This window comes from Callorhinchus milii, unplaced genomic scaffold (genome assembly GCF_018977255.1).
Source record: "Callorhinchus milii isolate IMCB2004 unplaced genomic scaffold, IMCB_Cmil_1.0 Scaffold1, whole genome shotgun sequence".
In the NCBI taxonomy this organism is placed as follows: domain Eukaryota; kingdom Metazoa; phylum Chordata; class Chondrichthyes; order Chimaeriformes; family Callorhinchidae; genus Callorhinchus; species Callorhinchus milii.
This window is the reverse complement of record NW_024704742.1, coordinates 25,017,049-25,040,480: the sequence shown is the minus strand read 5'-3', so window position 1 is coordinate 25,040,480 and position 23,432 is coordinate 25,017,049. Positions and strand designations below refer to the sequence as shown.

At 42.9% G+C, this 23,432-nt stretch overlaps 1 protein-coding gene across 2 annotated transcripts; it reads right to left on the bottom strand.

Moving 5' to 3' along the window:
• Window positions 1-3,535: 3,535 nt before the first annotated feature.
• Window positions 3,536-22,177, bottom strand: cfi (complement factor I). 2 transcript variants are annotated; one of them, XM_007909749.2, is made up of 13 exons: window positions 22,070-22,177; window positions 19,226-19,288; window positions 17,906-18,179; window positions 15,784-15,940; window positions 15,470-15,669; window positions 13,632-13,748; window positions 11,106-11,213; window positions 9,868-9,906; window positions 9,244-9,365; window positions 7,807-7,910; window positions 4,824-5,101; window positions 4,185-4,286; window positions 3,536-3,822 (listed from the first exon to the last, which is right to left on the bottom strand). In XM_007909749.2, the coding sequence occupies exons 1-13, from the start codon at window positions 22,151-22,153 to the stop codon at window positions 3,605-3,607; spliced, it is 1,866 nt and encodes a 621-aa protein (XP_007907940.1). In that variant the 5' UTR covers window positions 22,154-22,177; the 3' UTR covers window positions 3,536-3,604. The 2 variants fall into 2 exon arrangements, with proteins under 2 accessions (XP_007907940.1, XP_007907941.1); XM_007909750.2 differs by having other exon boundaries at window positions 9,868-9,903.
• Window positions 22,178-23,432: the final 1,255 nt, after the last annotated feature.

The following is a 23,432-nucleotide window of genomic DNA, read 5'->3' as shown; positions in this document are numbered from 1 at the left end:
ACCCACAGCCTGGCTGGCTCCTCTCAGTTGACATTGGCTCTGGGCAGCTGTCAGTCAGGGTGCGGGACAGTGATTGATGTTGTGGGGAGCAGGTCTGAGTGCTGAAAGTAGAGGAGACAAGCTACCGCTGCTAATAATAATAATAATTTTTGCATTTGGTATATGTACTATTGGAGCGGAGTCCTATAGCTCAGTGGTTAGAGTGCTCGCCTGGCAAGAGACAGTCCTGAGTTTGATTCCCGGCAGGGCAAAACGTTGGGCAAGTTAGCTTGCTCCACACGCCTGTTTACCTAGCAGTGAGTAGGAACCTGGTTGTTGGTCAGTTGCCGGATCACTTTTCCAGGAAAAATAATCACTCCAAAAAATAATTTGGTCACTCAATCCACGACTGTTTGTGGACGCTGCTGTGCCCAATTCACTTTACAGTATATTCTGTGAAGACTTAATCTAATATAATATAATTCTGTCTAGATGACGTGCTAACGTGCTATATCAAATGCATTGATTATTATTATTATATTATTGCCAAGCACATTGCAAACCCAGCTAAACACACAGCCGCATTGCTTACTACGCATCACTAGGATTCAAATGTATTTTGTATTCGAATGGATGGATCACTTAAACTTAAAAGAATAGATAAAATTAATCACTCACTTCATGACTGTTTGTAAGGCATTGCTGAGCGTAAATTAGTTGCGGCATTCGCCTGCAAAATCTACAGTCACTACACTCTTGCGTTCATTTCTGTGTAGCGCTTTGAGACATTAAGGGTGCACAGTGATGTCCCACATTTTTTTATAATTGGCGTTAAGGTAGAGTTAAGGTAGAGATCAGTCATGTCTAATAGAATGGAGGAACAGTCTCGAGGTGCTGAATGGCCTCCTCCTGTTCCTATATAAACAGCCATGGAGTGAATGACGATTTTTGTTTATTTGGGAGATTGTTGGCCAGGACACTGGGAGAAACTCGCTTCTCTTTTCGTTCAGGCAATATGCGTTCAGTCCTACTGTGGGGCTTGAGCCCACAATCTTCTGACTTGCATCTTCATACAGACAAAGAAATCTCCACACGCAGAGCAGAGAGTTGGGGCACTAACACTCAATGCCACAAAAACTAGAACAATTGTTCTTTCTGCCAATTTTCACCCATTGAAAAAAATGGTGATATCGAAAACTCATACGTGGTTGAAAAGATTGAAATTTTAAATGTTTTCTATGTTCATCAAAAGGCAACCATGTAAGGTGCAGGACGTAGCTCACTATCTATCCGGTTAAAAAAATGATATCTTTGGTTTTAGTTAAGTTGAGTAATAAGGCATGGGAACAAGCCATTTGGCCATCCCAGTTCATGCTAGTATTATACTCCACGTGAGCCTCCAACGCTCCTGTTCCCCTCATTTGACATGACATGTGCATGCCACTGCCAGGATGGTGGAATGCGAACAGGGTGAACCTTGGTTTTCTTTGGCCTGCCAAATTCGTATGTTCTTATGTTCTGAAGTATACATTATACATCTAGATGGATGGAGCAAAAGTATTTTACATATTTAAGTTGTATTGTAAACTCTGAGGCATAGATCCTCCTTTGGCAAGAGATTTTAAGGACTGACTTTTGTTATTCCAAAGTTCAGGGCAGGCAGGTCATGAACCCACGCTGGATACTTGCAATTAGTTGCATTCATTATTTGATACTGTATCTGGGAGGAATTGTTTTACTGTGGAATTGTACCCTATTGGGATGATATTGCTCTGTTGACCTTTCTTCATCTAGAAGGTGTTGTTGGGGTAGGTGTAGTGGCTGTTTGATTTTTTAATAGGATTGATACAGGAGATTAATATCAAACACCACTCTGCACCTGTGTGTATTTTAAGCATTTTACATAGACTGTACAGCACCGAAACAGACCATTCAGCCCAACCAGTCTGTGAGTACAGTGTTTGTACTCCACAAGAGTCTCCACTCCCTCCTTTCTTCCTCCCTTTCCCTTCCATTCCACAGTAAGACATTTTCCACACAGGAATTACACAGCTTGTGTTTACACAATAACAACTTGATTTATATAGCACCTTTCATGCTGGGCAGTGAGTGCTTAACAATGGCAGAGCCTGACTCCGAGCTCGGGTGGGGGGGGGGAGATCAAAGAGGAAGGTCTTCATTCATGATCTAAAATAGGGGAAGGAAGGGAGCAAGGCAGAGGGATTAGGGGGAGAAGGTTCCGAAGCTTTGGGACCTAATAGCTGAAAGAACGGTCGCCGATGGTGAAGCAGAGGGCACAAGGGACAAGCAGGAGGCCAGAGTCAGCTGAGCAGAGTGGGGATATATAGCGTCCTTCACATGGGATGGTGTCTCATGTTGCACAGAGGCATAGTTGGACGTCGAGCAAGGTGAGGTGACCATAGGCGCTGTTAAAGAAGTGGGATTTAAAGATAAAGAGGGAATGGAGGGAAAGTTAGATTTAAAGAGAGTCTCATCACTGACACCAGATGCCTGAAATTCCACATAGTCTTAGCCTTTGGGAGATTGGCCAGATACAGGGAGGAATTACATTCTATTTTCAAATTGTCCAATAGGATCTTTAACGTCTAGCTGAAGAGGCAGAAAGCATGTCAGTTTAAAATCTCAACTGAAGTACGGCACTTCCAACACTGTAGTAACCACCCCCCCCCCCACCATTGTAGGTAAGGAAGATAATCATTCCTCTAAACTGTGTGCATTTCATTTACTTAAATGGTGTACCTGCCCATTTTTTTAATATGATTTAGAAAATGTATTGACTCCCTCTGCAATTCTACTGGAATCCTCTGGGACAACAGACATCTGAACAAATGCCTGACATACAGCAAAGAATTGGTGCTGGATCCTAGATGCTAATATCATCTAGTGGTAATGATTTCATGAACCACCGTGAAACTAATGTATTCATTTAAAATAGCATCTCATCACATGAAAAAAGAGCTCCACACAATTGGGGTCTGATATGCAGGATTTCTTATTGCTTGCAAGGCGAGTGCTCTAACCAATACGCTTCAGGACTTCTTCTATAAATGTTCTTTCGTCTTTCTTTTGTTTTCTTCTTCATTACATCATTTTGCATGACCCTCCAGCGCAGTGCTGAAGGGAGCACTGCATTGCCAGTGGTACTGTGCTTCAGATGTGATGTTGAACCGGGATTACGTCCGTCTGTTCCAGTGGACGTCAAAGATCGAATGGCATGCTTTGAAATGGAAAGGAGTTTCTCCTGATGTCCTGGCCAACAATCCTCAAAAAAAATTGGTAATTCGCTTCAGGGCTGTTTGTGGGACATTACTGTGCACAAATTGACTACCACGTTTGCCTACTAAAATTATCCAGTCACCACACTTAATTTAACAATTGCGTGAAGTCTTTTGAGCCATTTCAACATGATAAGACATATGTCAAATGCAAGGAATCTTACTATTTTTTATATAAGACCTTGTATAGAATTTGTGGGATCTGATATTTGTTTGAATGCCATTGCGCTGTGGTTATAAGAGCCTTTGTAATGAAGCCATTGCTTTAAAATGATGCATTTATTGCAAGAAATGTCAGAGCAGGCACTAACAGAGCAGCTTTTGAACATTCAGAGATTATACTTGGTAATAAGAGACCTTCGAACATGGCGTTTTATCCATTCAAAGTAATGGGACACTTTGGTGTAGACTCCAGGGAACCCACGTAATCCACACTTTTCCCCCCAACTAACAATGCCCCATACATAAGCCTCATGTCTTTCATCAATGCAGATCAGGGGACCTCCAGAATCACCTTTGCAGGAATCAACTGTTCCACTATCTGTGCCTAATCAGAAAAAAATATGTTTGAATATTAGATAGAGAACACTTTAAAACAAACGATAGATTGAAAACTCATCCTCTCCCATTACTTGCCTCATTGAATTTTGGAGTCATTGCAACAAAGTAACTGAATCAATGTGATATATACTCTACTTACACATACATAATATAACATAAAAGCCACCAGATGCCCAGCTGCCCCCCCCAAAAACATGTTGTTGTTATCCATGTTGAACTGTACCTACAATTTGTCTGAATGCTTTTCAATTTTGTTTTCCTATGTGAAAATGTAGCTGTACTTTAATTAATGAAAACAAAGTTCTTCCATATGTTTGATAATAGTTGAGCTCATAATTCTAACCTCACCTGCACATTCCATTCCTTCAAAAAATTTTGATGCATAAATGCTTGAACAGTTTCCCATAAGTTTGAGTTCAGCCCAGCGTAGAAAAGTTACTTTTTTTCTCTCTGAAAGTAAAATAATGCAGGTAGGTGACAACAGCACACCACACAACACATGGTACATCACACAATATACATACCACACACCACACAATACACGGCACTTCACACAATATGCATACCATGCTCCACAGAACACATGGCACATCACACAATACGCATACTACATACCACACATTACATGGCACTTCACACAATATGCATACCACGCACCACACAACACACGGCACATCACACAATAGCATACCCCACAACACACACCGCACAACACATGGCACACCACACAACACATGGCACACCACACAACACATGGCACTGCACACAACACATAGCACATCACACAATGCATACCACACAACATATGTTACATCACCCAATACATACCATACAGCACACACACCCCATCCAACACACACCACGTAACATACTCCTCATCACATACCACGCAATGCACACCACGCAATACACACCATGCAATACAATGTATATCAACCATTGGAGAATCAACCCTTTAATCTATAAATATATAAATCTGTTGAGTACCTTCAACTTGACCCCAGCCAGACACCGTGCATGTCTTGTTAGGTCTGAATAGGTAATCGGACCAGGGTACGCATATAGGCATGATGTTTTCATTGGTTGAAATGCACCCTTTCAAATCTGGCTCTATTTTTATTAAAGCAATGTCATTCACTAAATTGTAAGCATTGTAATCTTCATGGACAATTATCTTTTCGACTTCCAAAACTTGCTCATTCTTATCAACATCTCTTATACTCCATTGTCCAATTCTTACTTGATAGTTAGCAATATTGTGAGTACTGGAAGAAGAGCAGAAGTAAAACTTAATACAAAATGTAATTCTTGCAAAGCACTGCTGGTTACAAGTTCTTTCTTTTGCTAAGAAAGGAATATGTTAGGGTTACTCACACTACAACACGATTAGTATTATTGGCACAACATATTGCAATTGAATATATTGAGTTGAAAGCTTTTAAAAGATAATTCAATTATTTCAGTCCATTTGTTCTCTTAAAGGGAGTTGCAGGCTTTAGATTGAAAGCCTGTTCTCAAACATATCAGAAATGTTTTGATTTTTCTTCTCATTGCTGTGACTGGTGCTGATGTCCCTGTGATACGTAGGCTGAGGAATATTGCCCTGATTGATAATGAGCTCTCAAACAGAGTACAGTGAAATTCTGTTAATTGAATACTCAATTTGACAAGAAAAATAGCAAATCCACACCAAATTGATTGGATACTGCCAGGATTTGCTATTTGTGACTCAAAGTCACCGTTACTAACTCCAGTTACACCCCCCCAATCCACTCAAGTTAGATTTCAATATATATTTTATTGCAAATACTTTTGCTTGAGCAACAATGCGCCCTCCTGAATAACTTACTTGATTCCTATTCAGAATCAGCATGTTAGTGGTTATTACACTTACCCCTTAGCCTGTCATGTCGGGGGTGCTTGATTGCTGACTGGGCACTTAGCTGGAGGTGGGAATCGAGGGAGGTGGGGAGGGGAAAGATGACCTAAATCATGGTCAATGAAGTATATTGTGCGATGGAACTTGAACAAAGAGAGGGAGGGAACAGGTTGAAGGTGTGGAGTGGGGGCAGAATGGCTGAAGGCCCACCCATCGAATGTTGGGTAGATCGGGCGGGGGTCATGAAGCAGGCCAGTGCTTGCTGAGCGACGGACCAGGTACATAGGGTTGCCGGAGGTTGGATGGGGTGAGACAATGGAGGGATTTAAAGATGAGAACCAGGATCTTGAACTTGATCTCCTAGCAGGATAAAGGAAACAATGAAGCCAAGCGAGGATGGAGGTGAGGGGCTCATAGAGCCTGGTGCGGGAGAGGATATGGGTTGCAGAGTCTTGGATGATCCGTAGCTTGTACGGTGAAGAGCTGGCTAGTCCAGTAAGCAGAGCAATGGTATAGTCAAGCCTGGATGTGATGAAAGCGTGGATGAGAGTCTCTGTGTCTGAGAAGAGAGGTAGTGGTGGAGGCAGCAATGTTACAGAGGTATGGGGAAGCTGAGTGGCTCAGAGCACGGATACAGTGTTTGAAAGATAGTTTGGAGTCAAACAAAACACCAAAGTTCTGCACTGGCTCCGTGAGGTGGAGTGAGCATCCATGCAGATTGATGCCATCAGTACCTGAGGTGAGAAGACACTGACGGGAGACAATCAGTAGGGCCTCTGTCTTATTGATATTCAATTGGAGAAAGCTAGAGCTCATCCAGGACTTGATGTCTGATATGCAATGGTGCTGGAATCGAGGGTGGAGGCAGAGAGATTTGTGTGTCATCTGCATAAATGTGGAAGTCAACACCATATCTGCGGATGACAACAACAACAGCAACAACTTGCACTTATATAGCATCCTTCACAGGATAGCATATCAGAGCACTTGTGACATCAATGAGTTTGAGCATAAAGGTAGTGGAGAGTAGAGGAGGACCAAGATAGAGCCCTGAGTGATATTACATGTGACTGTTCAGGGTGGGAGGTGAAGCCGTTTGAAGAGACAAAGTGGAGGTACTGGGATAGGTAAGAGGGAAACCAGGATAGGACAGTGCAATGAAGGTGGAGAGGAGAGGTTTATATTGTATTGCATTTAAACAGCCATGAAGTGAATGATCCATTTTTTCTGGGGAATTGCTTGTTGGGTACCATGGTATGTCCATGCCTAGATTCCTCTTCCTTGACTCAATCTGCAGTGTTGTTAACAATTCATCATTTGATTCTGGTTCCATCTACTGAGGAGTTAGGCTATGACTTGTTCCTTATGTACACCCTCTTCTGCTCATCGCCCATCCTCATTCACTCTTTTCCTTACGCTCTACTTTTAGCAACGTTTTTCAGATTGCATGCACTCAGCATACTCATTCAACTCAGGTGAATTGGTTGAATCACAAAATCTCAATCGTACATGCTGTAACATTTGTGCTTTCTTTCAACTCTTCAGAGATCTTGTTTCCTCAGGCTTCTCACAAGGCTTTCACCTGTTATCTCGAATGAACATCTTTGGTTATCATCTGTTGGCCATTTTGTTATCATTATCTCCCCTCATGTGCAACAGAACTTTCAGTTCTCGTCTGTTGCTAAACCTGACTTCAAGCTGGTTTTCCTCTTATATGTCAAACACTTCTTTCCCACTGAACAACCCTTAACACACTACAGTATAAAACTATCCAAGTGTATCCAAATGTTGAATACAGCTCTCACATTTGGGGAGGTGCTTTTAACACATCTCTTGAACTGCTGGACAGAATACAAGAAGAAAAAACTTTCTTCTAAATAATGTTTCTCCAACCTCCTCCTCCTCCATCAATTCTCTTTCTCTATTTAAATGCACAACAATAACACAACAACAACAAGATTACATTTGTATAGCGCCTTTCACGTCAGGAGGACAACAACAACTTGAGCACCTTCCAATTAGGATAATGTATCAGAGCACTTTATAATGGCTGATCCTCCGATTCATCAAGTGTTTCATATAGTTTCTCACCTGACACAGTGTGCAGCTGTCAGAAACCAGCAACCACCAATGAAGCTCCCCCCACAGTTTAATTGGCCCTGTTTGTAAATTGCTACTTGCCAAGGAAATTCGCCCTATGGAGACAAATATTTAATCACAATTCTAGATTTATAAATGGGCAAATGCAGTTGCAGAGTACATCAAGTTTCATAAATTAAACTGTGTTTACAGAATTTAAGGATATAAGTACAAAACTAAAAACAGCAGCTATTTTTCCCTGTTCATGTGCATAATGTTTGTGGAGTCCTGTAGTGTTGTGGTTAGTGTACTTGTCTCACAGGCAAGTGGATCTGGGTTCGATTCCCAGGTAGGGCAAAACCGTAGTCAGGATGTCTTTCTGACATGAAAGGCGCTATACAAATGCAATTTGTTGTTGTTGTTGTTGTTTGGCAAGTTTCCTTATTTCACACTCCTCTATTTACCTAGCAGTAAGTAGGAAGTTGATTGGCGAATCGCTTTCTCAGGGTAAAAATCCCTCCGAAAAAAAATGTGGTTGCTCAATCCAAGACTGTTTGGGGGACATTGCTGTGTGCAATTGACTACCACGTTTCACCTACAAATATACACAGTCAATCCACTTTACAACATATTCTGTGAAGTGCTTTGAGACATCTCAATGGCATGATAAGTGCCCTGGGACTCTACTTTACATGAGGGGCACTTTATAAACCCAAGTTGTTGTTGTCTGCAACAAACCTAAATGTTAGTAGTCTGGCCCTTTTCTTGTTGAGCACATCTAACAAGAGAATTTTATTTGATTTTTTCTATTATTTTAAGACTGTTTCTATGCTGCTCAACACCCCCCTAAACTCCCAGGTGTCCTTACGCAATAATAACAATCCTTCCATTGGATATAGAGCTCTTTCACTTCATCGAGACATCTCCAAGCGCCTCATGGGATTTTACCATGAAATGTAAGTGGTTGTGTACATATATGGAAACCCCTCCATCTCTCCTGTCCCTCTATTGTTCTTGAATAACCTGGTAAATTCTGTAATTCTGTTCTAAGCTTCCTACCTCATGGTAATTAGTGCCTCTAGCTCCACCATTTCATTTCAAATTGTATGTCGATTAATGTCATTTTAGTCTTTGCCCCTTAAGCTCCCGGTCTGGTTGCCTTGTCTTGTGATCCAGGGTTTCTTAAAAAATATCGCTATTGATTTATTTAGTTTGGCCTGTTCTGTTTTCACTTTTTACTCTGAGCTTTAACTTTCCCATCACCTCTGATCAACAACAACAACTTGCATTGATATTTTGCTGCTCACACAGGGTAGCATCTCAGAGCACTTAAGATCAGCAACAGGCCCTAGTGTATTCTTATATTCCACATTACCCACTCCCACCCACCACATCTAATTTAAATGAATTGCAATTGCTGCTTTTCTGTTTTGTGTGTGACAGACTTACTTGCATAGTATCTATTCCACCTACAAGCCTTTTATGTCTCGCTGTGGCAAAATTTGTTTTTCTGGTAATATTTGCGATGCCACAGAATAAATGGTCAGAGGAATCCCTTAATAGCTTTCTTTCTAAAAGTAAAGACACATACATTTTTATTAGCCCAGTGAAACATCAGTTTCACACCAGGATACTAGCCTATTAATATCAATGTTTCTCTTACTACAAAGAAGTAAATAGGTCATACACCCTTGCAACACTCAATAGCTTGAATGATAGCATGCAACTTGGAGATTTTCCAATTACAATTAGATGCCAGTCTAACGGGTTAGTGAGGTGAAGGGGATAGGGTGGGTGGATGGGAAGCATGGGGGTGGAGAGGGCAGGTAGTGAGGTGAGGGGGGGCAGGAGTGTAGCAGAGGGGGACATCAGCCAATGGTTAATGTGAAGGGCAAAATCGAAGGGAAAGTTACTGCTTGCTGTGTTTCCTCGTAGTTGGTTGCATGACCAGAGCGTTAGTAGCAGCTCCCTAGCTATCTGAGCTGGGGGGGTGGGGGGGAGGAGCTGAGAAACTGGGGAGAAACCTATGAGATCTAACATTCCTAGAGAAAGGGAGAAAGTATCTGCACTTACCTGCATCGTATTCTGTGAATGAAATGTCTTTTGTATCTGCTAAAAGTAAAAGAAAATTTGTGCACAAAATTATGTTTTTTTTGACAGGGTAAATAAGGAGAAGCTATTTCCACTAGTAGGGACCATGGTTATAATAGACACAAGAAAAATTAAAGGCGAGATTAGGCAATTGTTTTTAACTCTGACAGATGTTGGAATGTGGAATGCCCTGGAAAGTAAGGTAGTTGAGGAAAGTCATTGTGGGTTTCTAGAGGGAAATAGATTATTATTATTATTATAATAATATATTACTATAAATAGACATATACATGAAAGATAGAGGCTTGAAGGGTTATAGGGATAAGGCAGGGCCTTGAGATTGAATGAAAACCTTGCTCTGAGACATGGTGCAGACTCGATGGGCTGAATGGCCTCCTTTTCCGCTGTAAGTTTCTATGATTCTAAACCACAAAGTGTCCTTCAATAAAAAGGACACTTTGTGGTTTAGAATGTTTCAATAAAAAAGCCAACACGTTCACTTTAATAATATTAGAACTATTAAACCAGTGATTTACCATAGCTGTGAACGATTATGTACCCATGTGCCCCAATAACACACAGGCATTTGCATTCAGAAACCTGCAGGAACATGCGTACATACGAAGTCAAGGTATTTATGGACATACGCATACGAACATGCAAAACCACACGTGCTCACAGACACACACACAGACACAACATGTAAGTACACAGTTAGACACAGATGCAGGGACTCATGGACCCACACACTCAGTGACACACAAACAGAGAGACATTTTAACATTTAGTTAAGGTTCTACATCAGGAACAATCTGTATAAATAGTTCAAATGTTTTACACAACAATTTGAGATGTGTGCATAATAAAATGGTTCATTCTTAGAGAAGTTCTTACTTTGGATTCTGGTTGATGTATGTTTTACTGCAGAATAGTAAGAATCAAAATGACAACTTTAATCAGCTGACAGTAAAAGCACTGACCACTGCAGCTTACTTGTAAAAGGGAAAGTCAGAAATAGTCACGTGTTGACACCAGACATCAGCAAGTCACTGGGGTTTAGCACAATTCCGAGCAATTTAGTATTTCCTGAAATTGCCCTTTTGATATCAAACAGAGAATTCAACTGTAATTATTGACACACTGGACCATCATCAGAACAAAGTTTAAATGGTAACATATTAACAAACCTTCAAACATCAGAACTCGCAAACATCTCTTACCTGGACAGTGGCTCTCATCACTTCCATCCAAGCAGTGATCTTCACCATCACAAACAGAATAGTACGGAATACATACATCTGACTTGCAGTGATAAGAATTTACACATTCTGTTTTAACAAGAGATGGCTTGCATTAGGTTAGAGTTATTCAAACTGTTTGTTGTCTTTGTAATAAACTGGCAAAGCTTTGCATGTCTCTCAGCCAAGCATATAGCTGCAATGGTGGGGACGTTGCTGTTATTGTTCTCAACAGTGTTCCTCTGCTACATTGCATTGGAGCAGGACCAAGTCACTGGAACCAACGGTAAGTCCAAAGCATTTTACATAAGAACATAAGAATTGGTCGCATTCATGTACAAATCACTTCATGCCCTGGAACTTCTCTACCTTTACTATCTGCTCATGCTCCACTCCTCTACCCACCCACTTCACTTAGCAGGTCTCTTGTCACCTCTGCTTCACGATCAGCCATTATGTTCCAAAACCTCTCAAACTCTCTGACTCAATCCCTCTGCCTTGCCCCCTCCTAGCCTGCCTTCAGATCACACCTGAAGGCCTTCCTCTTCCACGGTGCCTGTAGCCAACTCCCCTCTTTCAATGTCAAGCTTCACCACTGTTAAGCACTCCAAGACACTACCCCGCATGAAGGGTGCTATATAAATGCAAGTTTTTGTTATTCCATTTAAAACCTACAATGTTTGACTTTTCACTTCCAAGATGCTCTACTGCACAGGTTTAATATGGAAACTATGTTGCAGTTCCATTGGTATTGCTTTGATCAAGATTACCTTGGCCAAGTGCCTTAATTTATATGTGAGCCTAAAGAATGAGTTCAACCACAAGGGGGCATCATATTCTAGTCTAATCCTGTCCTCACCTACTGATATTAACAAATGCGCACCTTACTGTGGGAGTGGAAGGTGGATAGTGATCAAGAGTGGAAACTCCGTCTGATTTTCCCCTCCTCATCTTAGGGACACGGGGGACATAACAGAATTAAGAGACTCATTTCTGTGCACTCGGGAGCTTCTTCCAAAGGACAGAATACACAATTACAAAACAACAACAACAAGATTCCATTTATAGAGCGCCTTTCACGTCGGGAGGACGTCCCAAAGCGCTGGACAGTTGGGTCAGGACCCGAGCAGGGGGGAAATGGTCAGGGTGAGGGGAGGGAAGGGAGGGAGCGAGGAGGGGGGAAATGGTCAGGGTGAGGGGAGGAAAGGGAGAGGGCGAGGAGGGGGTAGGGAGTTGAGAGGGGAGCTGAAGGCTCGGTCAAAGAGAAAGGTCTTGAGACCGGCCTTGAAGGAGGAAAGGGAGGAGGCGGCGAAGGCACTGGGGGATAGAGTTCCAGAGCCTAGGGGCTGAGAGGCTGAAGGCCCGGCCACCGATGGTAGGGCGGTTGGGCCGGGGGATGTGGAGTAGACCGGAGCCAGAGGAACGGAGGGTACAGGCAGGCAGATAGGGGGATAGTAGATCGGAGAGGTAGGAGGGAGCAAGGCCGTGAATGGCCTTGTAGGTGAGGATGAGGATCTTGAATTCGATCCTCTGGGGGATGGGGAGCCAGTGGAGGCGAGCGAGGGTGGGAGTGATGTGGTCCCGATGCCTGGTGCGGGACAGTACACAAGCTGCAGAGTTCTGAATGACCTGCAGCTTGTGGAGGGAGGTGCCAGGAAGGCCGGCGAGGAGAGTTTCCATAGTCCAGCCTTGAGGTGATAAAGGCATGGACCAGAGTTTCAGCAGCGTGAGGGGTGAGGTAGTGCCGTAGTCTGGGACTCTGACATCTCTCCCCAACAACAGAAAGGCTATCTGCTGGAGATAGCTTTCAAGAAAACATTCAGCACTGCCAGAAAAGTATGCAGATATATACCTCAAAGTGTCAATTTGTCTTAGTTGATTGCACCCTTGCCTCTGAGTCTGAAGTTTATGGGAGTCAAGCCAGCACTTGAGATCCTAACCTCTGTCCTGAGAGTGTTATTTACAAGTCCCGTCTTCCAGATGAGATGTTTAACTAAAGTCGCATCCGGTATGTTAGGTGAATGTTAAAGATCTCATGGCACTATGCTAAGATTTCTCTCTGTATTCTGCCTAATACTGCATTCCCCTCTCCTTCAAATCCCAGGGTAAGACTGATTAATTGGCCACTCAATATTCATTGCTGTTTATGAGTATTGCTGCTGCAGATTATCTGCCACGTTTAGCTATTTTAAAGTAACTTGATTTGGTTGAAAAGCACTCAAATGGAATAATGGCACATAAACTACACCTCATACAGGGATCCCTGTATACATCACACCGAGTTCCAAGACATCAGCTACAAGGTGATAAGGTCAGAGCAGAGCTCTCACAAGTTGTGTGAGATACATGGGGTTACTGCGCAGGTGGACTGATCATGAGGCACGTTTTCTGTTGTGAGGCACCATTCATGCTGCAATGTTTCCGTTCAAGAGCTTTTTCAACCCTCTTATTGTGAAGTTTTCAGCATGTTAAGGCTCTGCATGAAAATCAAGCTTTTTATATTATTACCTGTGCAACATAATTCATCACTGAGATCCCCACAGTCATCGATGCCATTGCAAGCATTCGTGACTGGAATACATTTTCCATTTACGCATTTAAATTGGTCTGTAGGGCAGATTGGATCTGAGGAGCAAAGGCATGGACACATTCAGTACAGCTATAAATATTTTATATATATACATATAAAGCAAAACCAAATAAGGTGACTTGATAACCTGCTAACATTGCTCAGAGGGTAACTCGGGTGGATTCTCATGACTACTGCTTAGACAAGGACTGTACCTTGGAACATGAGACCAGTGCTTGCTAATGGTGAAGATTAGAAGTCCTGTAGCTCAGTGGTTAAAGCACTCGCCTCGCAAGCGAGAGACCTGGGTTCGATTCCCAGCAGGGCGAAATCTTGGGCAAGTTTCCTTACTCCACAAGCCTGATAATAATCCCTCAAGAAAAATAAAATAAAATTCGTCACTCAGTTCGTGTTTGTGGGACATTGCTGTGCTCAATTGGCTGCTGCGTTTCCCCACAAATATACAGTCAATTCACTTTACAGTATATTCTGTGAAGCGCTTTGAGACGTCTAGAAGACGTGAAAAGCGCTACATCAAATACAAAGATTATATATTATTATTATCACGGTTCAAGGGGCTTGAAATTAAATAGTGGAATTTCCTGCCAATCGCTGCGTCTCAGTCAGTTTCATTGATTTCCCTTAGCTAGGGTCAGTTCTGTGGACATCAGGTCCAGGACATGTTGATTGGTGCATTTCAGCTGACCTTCCTAGTTTTGCTGTGCTTACAATGGGCATTTTGTGGCGATCCATCACAAAAAAAACACTGCATAAATTGGGGTGGTGTAAGGCGTCTCTGAAATAATGTCCAAAACCCAACAACTGATTCTGGAGTTCTGAGCATGTGCTTTGCTCAGCTGCTGGCAAATCAATTAGAGTTCCCCACCCCCAATCCCCCTGCCCCCCACTCAGCATTGCTGTACAACACGAATTGTTCAGTCTCATCTTTGAAGCTGGTTTTCTGTCATTCTTAAAATAAACATTTAGTAAAATGGCTTCGCTCTGAAACACAAGGTAAATAGAGTAAATATAATACAACATTACATTTGTAAAGCAACTTACTTGCCAGGAGGACGCCCCAAGGTGCTGGACAGTCAGGGATTTGGACCTGAGCTGGTGATTGGGATCAGGAGGGGTGGAGGTCAGGGAGGGTATGGGTAGGAGGGTGGCCAAAGTCACAGTCGAAGTGGAGGAGCTTGAGACGTGCCTTGAAGGAGGATGCGAGGTGAAGGGAATGCAGGATGGAGTTCCAAAGGGTGGGGACAGAGATACTAAAGGTCCAAATGCTGATGGTGGGGCAGTGCGGGTGGGGGATGTCGAGCAGGCCAGAGCCTGCTGAGCGGAGGGAGTGGACAGGGAGCATACTTAAGTTACAATGAAGTAAATCTAGACCCAGGAGCACTTTGTTTCCATTGGTCTTTGCATGATGAAAACACATAGTCTCTTCAAGGAAAAACAATTTGCTCACAGTACAGGAAACAGTTTTTTGTCCAACTTTCTCCCGTCCTGTACTATTTCTTGCTCGGGTGTGTTCCACGTGAACCAGGCACCCTCTGGTACCTCACCTAAGTTGTCACTCTTTATGTGTAAAGCCTCCACATTAAATATCGCCAAGCTATTAAACTATAGAACCCATCACAACTGGTCCCATTCCTACCCAATCGCATTTTGTGCTTTTCTAGCGTGGGGCAGGAACCATTTGTAGGTCCTCAAACTACCGCCCTCGATAAGATTGGTTAATTCATATAAAATAACAATAAAAGTAGTAAGTAGTAACCTGGTCGATGACGGTGACACTCGACGGTAGCAATGTCTTTGGTTGCGCATTGCATCGAACGGTCTCCAATATCTTTGAGGTGAAAACATTCTGAAAGACTCTTCTCAAATCCTCGGCAGCGAGCGTTAGTCCAGTTCACCATGGGCCCAGTTGTGATTTTATTTCCAAAAGAACTTCCTGCTGAAGGTGCTATTGCTCCTCTTGAAAACAAGAAGGAATGTGACATGGTGAACAACATAACCTTCAAAGATAGCACTGCAATGTCCATGAATCCCATTAAGTTGTCCTGAACATAGCAAACAGAAGACACTTACAACTCGAATCCCAGCTCGCGGCAGACAACATTGGCTTCATGCATTGTCCACGGGTTACCTTGCGTGCACACTGAAACATTCTGTATTGTGTTGTTGAAACTGAAGTAGACAATTCCTTTCCAGCTCTTTTGAGGTTCCAAAGAGACAGCGGCCTGACCTGGGTTTGAAATAAATTAAAGTAGGTTCAATGTATGTTTCAATATGAAAGCTTACTTGAAAGCACTTCAGCTGTTGAATTGAAGTTTGCGGTTAGACTAAGTTAATTTGATCTGGGTTATTAGTTTCACATTAATTTGGACCAAGAAACAGTATAAGCAGAGCAGGAAAGGCCACCAGAGTCAGAGTAGTAAATTTTACGTATTTTGACCCAAATTAGAAATCCAGGCTCAATTCACTGTTCTGCTCTATGGTCAAGCAACGAGATCCATGAACTCAACACTGTCCAGAAATCAAGTTTGTAACTTTCTGGTCTGTGTGTCTTAGTATTGGACAATATTTGTAACCACTAAGGTAGTGGAGGAGTCCTAATGTCCGAGCAAGGACTAAATATCCTGTCCTGTAGCTCAGTGGTAGAGCACTTGTCTCCAAGCGAGAGACCTGGTTTTGATTCCCAGCAAGGCAAAGCCCTGGACAAGTTTCTTAATTCCACACGCCTGATGATATCCCTCAAGAAAAAAAATAATAAAATTGGTCACTTCAATCCACGACTATTTGTGGGACACTGCTATGCGCAATTGGCTGTGTTTCGCCCACAAATATACAGTCAATTCACTTTACAGTATATTCTGTGAAGTGCTTTGAGACGTCTAGAAAACATGAAAAGCGCATATCAAAATGCAATGATTATTATTTCTTTGTTTGTTTGTTTATAATATCACAGATGAAGAATCCATTCAAGGTGAACACTTACAGTGGCCGATTGGGGAGCGGGGTGAGGGGGCGAATAAATAAATTCTACCTGGCTCTAGGCATCAATTTAAGATAGTTAACAATCGGGCAAATGAGTAGGTTAGAAGAATTTTTTTCACACACAAAGCTAAAATGGATTCTGAGGCAGGAATTGCTCTTTAAATAGCCAGCACAGACACGATGGGCTGAGTGGCATGCTTCTGTGGGTAAAATTCTATGGTTCTGTTGACTTATACTATTTCTTAGCATTTTAAAGTGTGCAGAAGTTTGCAAATTCTAACCTGCAGCCTTAAATTGGAAGACGTTTTTTAACCTTTTTTTTAAAGAAATCTATGAAATACCAGCTTCACAACCAGACTGAATTTCAGAATTTGCCAAATTCTGCACACTCTTGAGATGTTAAGAAAATAAAACAACTCTGGACCCAAATAGAATTCCTCATCAGTATTGTATTATTGATTTTGACACCGAAAAAAATTATAAATGAGACCAGGCCATTCCTCTGCCTGGAGAACTGTGTTAAGACAGTGAAAGATAATAGCGGGGATGGGGAAAGCGAGCGGCTGAAGATTTCTTATTCAGTATCATATGTAGTTATGGGCACTTGCATGGGCACTAATGTAAAAAGGGAGCATTCTGATTTGCCACCCCATGTGAAGAGTACTAATATAATGGAGTCCTGTAGCTCAGTGGTTAGAGCACTCGCCTCACAAGTGAGAAGACCTGGCTTTGATTCTGGGCAGGGCGACACATTGGGCAAGTTTCCTTATTCCACACGCCTCTGTTTGCCGAGCTATGGTTGTTAGTCAATTGGCAAATCGCTTCTTCGGGGGTAAAAAATCCATCCAAAATAAATAAATAACTCAATAAAAATTAATAAGAAGTAGGCCACTCAATCCATGACTGTTTGTGGGACACTGCTGTGTGCAATTGGCTGCTGCGGTTTGCCCACCAAATATACAGTCAATTCACTTTGCAGTATATTCTGTGAAGCGCTTTGGGACGTCTCGAAGACGTGATAAGACGCTATATCAAATGCAAGGATTATTATTATTATAAATGCAAGTTGTTGTTATTGTTGTTGAGGAAGGGCAAAATCCGAGACTACACGAGATAAACACAGTTAGTTATAATCCCACATGGTGGTCAGCAATCTCTCTGAAATGTGTTCAACTGATGGTCAGTGCATCCCATCAACCTTTTACATTCTTACCCAATGAGCAGTCCCCAAAATGAGAGAATTTATACTTGTCCTGGGAGCACTCAGACGCTTTCAGCTGACAGTATGACATGAAGCGACGTGGTTTTGTAGAGCAGCTGGGTTCTCCAACCCTTACGCATTGATAGGGTATCTTGCACTGACATGAGTCACGAATACACTTTTCCCAGGGTTGACAGAAGACTTTCTGACATGATTTATACGTGTGATTCTGCTGTAGACACACCTCAGAAATTCGGTCATGCGAAGAAACGGAACGGTCTGGAATCTGTGAGTTATTGTCGGAAATGGACATTTGATACAAAAAAAAACAACTTAAAGGTCACATATGAAGCAAAAATATATATGATTCTGCTTTCAAAATATTTTTACAGTAGTTAGTTTAGCTGTGGATACAGTAGTACTGAACAGTTTTATTCACAACATCTATCAAAATGTAGTAAAATTTAATTCACAACAATATTGTTTTTCACTGTTTGAAATACAAGAGCTTCACATCACCTTTATCCCAATGGATTGAGTTAAAGATCCTTGTCTCACCATTAATTCCCTTCACAGTCTTGCCCCATCCTACCTCTGTGATCTCCTGGCCACTTCCTTCACTCAGCTTTATGCTTTGTGTCCCTCGCCCAACTCACCCCACCATCAGTCCATCAGTGAACAGGCTTTCAGCCTTTTTTGTCTTCACTCTCTGGAACTCCATGCTGGGGTCCCTCTGACTCCTTCCTTCTCTCACCTTGTTCAAAGTCTGTCTCAAGACTTACCTCTTTGATCATGCTTTCAGTCATCTTTCTCTCCCCGCCTCCCTTGGCAGCCACTCTGGTTCGGGTGCCAAGCCAGACTGTTTAAGTGCTTTAGGACATCATTTATATTGGAATGTGACAAGCAAATCCATGCAAAAAGGGAAATCAGGAATTGTTGATGTCAGCAACAGGAACTGATGTGGCAATGTTTTTGTCAAAGTATCTGAACCTTACTGTCACATTATTAGAGAGAAGCAACATTCAGTACAGAATGGTCAAGAAACCAGTTTGTTAGTATTCATCACACATTGCCAGGGAAGAGCCTTTGCTTGGTTTTGCAGAACATCTGATGTAGAGGGACATTGTTACTGACACCATCAACTTCAATTAGAGAATGCTTCCACAAACGTAACCTAAATGTAAACTATATAGGGCACTGAAATTTGTAGTAAACACACTCTGCATTGGAGAGAAATGAAAGGTAGAAGTAACAAATTCCCCAAATAAAATCTTGCAACCTTGGCAAGTTGTAACCTACAGCACAGATCACACAAAACTCCTTTAAAACTACCTGTGACTCGACTGCTACAGTTTCAGGGCTTGTGCCTTCTATTTCCTCATGATGTTTCAACTTCTACAAAGAAACAAAGCAGATCTTTAGAACACAAATGGAAAGTAAACCAGGGAGTTTATCCTCCTTAGAACCGAGACACAATTTGAACATTGATTATAGGAACCAAGTTGTTCTTTAGCTAAATGATTAAATCATTTCTGACATATCACAGAGACATATGAGTTTCTTCTCATTCCCCCACCATTCAATGTGCAGACGGTGCTCTCAATGGCAAGCTATGCAGTTTTAGCTGGTTAGACTCCAATAGTACCCTAATCCACACTCTGGGGTCCCAATCCTTGGCTCTTGCCAACCTGCACCTGATACTCCAGATGTAGGTAAAAAAGTTGGCCCCTCCATAAACAGAGTTCGCATTCCATTTGTGGAGTCCTGTAGCTCAGTGGTTAGAGCACTCGCTTTGCAAGCGAGAGACCTGAGTTCAATTCCAGACAGAGGGCGAAACCTTGGGCAAGTTTCCTTACTCCATACGCCTAATAATAATCCCTCCAAAACAAAACAATAATAAATTGGTCATTTTCAATCCACGACTGTTTGTGGGACACTCCTGTGCGCAATTGGCTGCCGCGTTCGCCCACAAATATACAGTCAATTCACTTTACAGTCTATTCTGTGAAGCGCTTTGGGACGTCTAGAAGATGTGAAAATCGCTAATATCAAAGGCAAGGATTATTATTATTATTATTCCAGACACAGACATTTTCATGTGTAGGTGGCATACATATGTGGAACTCGATCTGGTTTGGATACTCTTAAGCATGGTGATCATTTGTTCACGAGATCCTCATCCTCACCTACAAGGCCATTCACGGCCTTGCTCCCTCCTACCTCTCTGACCTACTATCCCCCTACTTACCTGCCCGAACCATCCGTTCCTCTGGCTCCGATCTGCTCCACATCCCCCGCCCCAACCGCGCTACCATCGGTGGCCGGGCCTTCAGCCTCTCAGCCCCTAGGCTCTGGAACTCTATCCCCCAGTGCCTTCGCCGCCTCCTCCCTTTCCTCCTTCAAGGCCAGTCTCAAGACCTTTATCTTTGACCGTGCCTTCAGCTCCCTTCTCGACTCTCTACCTCCTCCTCGCTCCCTTCCTTCCCTCCCCCCACCCTCCCTTCCCTCCCCCCACCCTGACCATTTTCCTCCTGCTCGGGTCCTGACCCAACTGTGCAGCGCCTTGGGTCGTCCTCCCGACGTGAAAGGCGCTCTATAAATGGAATCTTGTTGTTTTTGTTGTTGTTGATGGGTTTCTGCATGTGTCAGACCCTCAGCGCACAAAAAGCATCTGCGGTAACATTACAAAACAGTCCCATTACAAAACAAAGGTGGGGGGACTGTTTTGTTTTGCATCATTAACACCTCTTTAACCCATCATCCCCTGTCCTCTATCCTATTTTCTCCTTTGCCTTCCTTGCCCTGCCTTCCCCTTCTCTGTTAGCCCTTAAAAGCATCTCCCTCCCAACATGCCCCAGTTCTGACGAAGAGTTATGGACCCGAAACGTTGACTCCATAGATGCTGGCTGACCTGCTGAGTGTTCCCAGCGACTTCTGTTTTTGTTTGTGGTAACATTACATTGGCACCAGAAGACCTTGTTATTCTTGTCGAATAACAATCCTTCTTGTGCAGCCAAGTCCAAACTTGTTCGCACCCAATGTCAATAACAACAACAACTAGCATTTATATAGTGCCCTTCACGCAGGGTAGTGTCCCATTGAGCTTAACAGTGGCACAGTCTGATCCAGAGCCAGGGGGAGAGGGAGGGTGGAGGTGACCGTAAGCACGATCAAAAAGGAAGGTCTTTAGGTGGGATTTGAAAGTGAGAAGGGAGGTAGCTAGGCAGAGGGGTTGAAGGAGGGAGTTCCAGAGCTTCGGGGTGTAGTGGCTGAAAGCACGGCCGCCTACGGTGGAGCGAAGGGGGCGAGGGACGAACAGGAGACCGGAGCTGGCTGAGCAGAGGCAGCGGGTGGGGGAGTGGGGTGGTAAGCAAATCGTATAGGTAGAGAGGTGCAAGGGCATGAAGGGATTTGAAAATGAGTGAGAGGATCTTGAAATCGATCCGTTCGGTGATTGGAGGCCAGTGCAGCCTGACAAGGATTGGTGTGATGAGGGTCCGGAGTTTTGTGCGGTTGTTCTCTATGTCAGCAAGCGTTCACAAGATAATAATAATCCTTGCCTTTGATATAAGGTCTTATTACGTCTTCGATATGTCTCAAAGCACTTCACAGAATACACTGTAAAGTGAATTGACTGTATATTTTGTGGGTGTAACACGGCAGCCAATTTCGCACAACAGTGTCCCACAAACAGTTGTGGATTGAATGACCAAATTATTATTTCTTTCAAGAAAAAAATCTCAAGATCTACAAATCTTCAAGATCTCAAGAGAAGTTTGGAAGTAGAAGTCCCTTGAGCCCATTTGATCTTGTGCATCTAGAATACTCACTCTACTGCCCTCCCATTACTCTTTCTTAAAAAAGTCCAGCATTATTACATACCAAATAGCAGTAGGAACACTTTCCCTTCTCTAGCTTTAGATTATAATAAAGGCAATTTATAGTGTCCTCATCATTACCTGCTGAGATCAGTTAACTGAGCATAAAACAGGATTCAATCCAGGATACTGAACTTCATACCTCGGTTCTACACCACACAGCACATTTATCTACTAAGCCATCTGGGCAAATCAATACAAAAAGGAATTCAGAAACTTGTCTAAATCTTTAACCATGCAGCCTCATTTTATTTTAGTTTCAAAATGTGAAAGTCGTATAGCTGATCCTAACACTTACCTTTTGTCTGTCTCCAGTGACTGAGAGACACAAAAAGAAAAGCAGGAATGCTGAGAAAATCATTGGACAAGGGTTGCGAGTCATCCTCAGTCTCCAGTGACTGACCACTGATCCAGTTTCATGCGATAAAATACCTTTCAGGATTAATATTCAACCAATGTTTCCAAAGGTCACTCACCTGTTGGATAACAACCTTAGAGCGTTACTGTCTTTAACCCTGAGGATCATCCTCCTTTCTTTCCTCTGCACTGTGTCTAGAGCCTGTGCACTCTAAGTCAACTAAGTTTTCAATTAAATTTAACTTGAGTTTTCAGCCACTTTGCCCAGAATCTTTGGAACACTCTTCCTCTTTCCCTTCACCTTGCCTCCTCCTTCCCCATTTTCAGGTCACGCCTGAAGACCTTCCTCTTTGACCGTGCCTAGGATCACCACCCCACCCGGCTTGGTGTTGTGCTCCGCCACTGTCAAGTGCTCTGGGACGCTACCCTGTATGAGGGGTGCTATATAAATGCAAGTTGTTGTTGTTATTGTTGACTTGTCACTCACTATGTCAAAGCAGTGTAAGGCAGCAATAAACTAGGCAAACAGGGTACCGGGATATGTTACTAATTTGAGTGAAGTTTATATCCTGTACTCAAGCTATATTTAAGCATTCCAAAACGCTGTGCCGTGTGAAGGGAGCTGTATAAACACAAGTGCTTGGTATTGTTTTATAGCGCTCTGTTCAGGCTGCACCTACAACAACAACTTGCATTTATACCTAGAGTACCTCATACAGTTCTGGTCACTTGAGCCAGTGCAGAGGAGAGCAATGAGTGTTAGAGGAATGAGCTATGAGAAATGCTTAGACAACAACAACAACTTACATTTAAATAGCACCACTCATGCAGGATAGTGTCTTAGAGCTCTTGACAGTGGAGGAACATGACTCCGAGCCAGGGGGAGGGGTTGGTGACCGTAGGCATGGTTGAAGAGGAAGGTCTTCAGGCACAATCTGAAAATGGGGAAGGAAGGGGCAAGGTGGAGCGATAGAGGAAGAGGGTTCCAGAGTTTCAGGGTGTCGTGGCTGAAAGCGTGGCCCCCAATGGTAGACAAACTGGGGGACTTCAGTCTTGAGAGAAGACTTCTCAGAATGGATCTTTTAAACGTGTATAAATGTTTAAATGGGATTGAAAAAGTATACCCAGAACAATACTTCTTCAAGATGCAATACAAAATTACATTTCTAAAGTGCCTTTCACGTCGGGAGGATGTCCCAAGGCGCTGAATAATCAGGGATTAGGACCCAAGTGGGGGTGGGGTGTTGGGATCAGGGAGGCTGGAAGGCAGAGAGGGTAGGAGGGTGGCCAAAGGCACAGTCGAA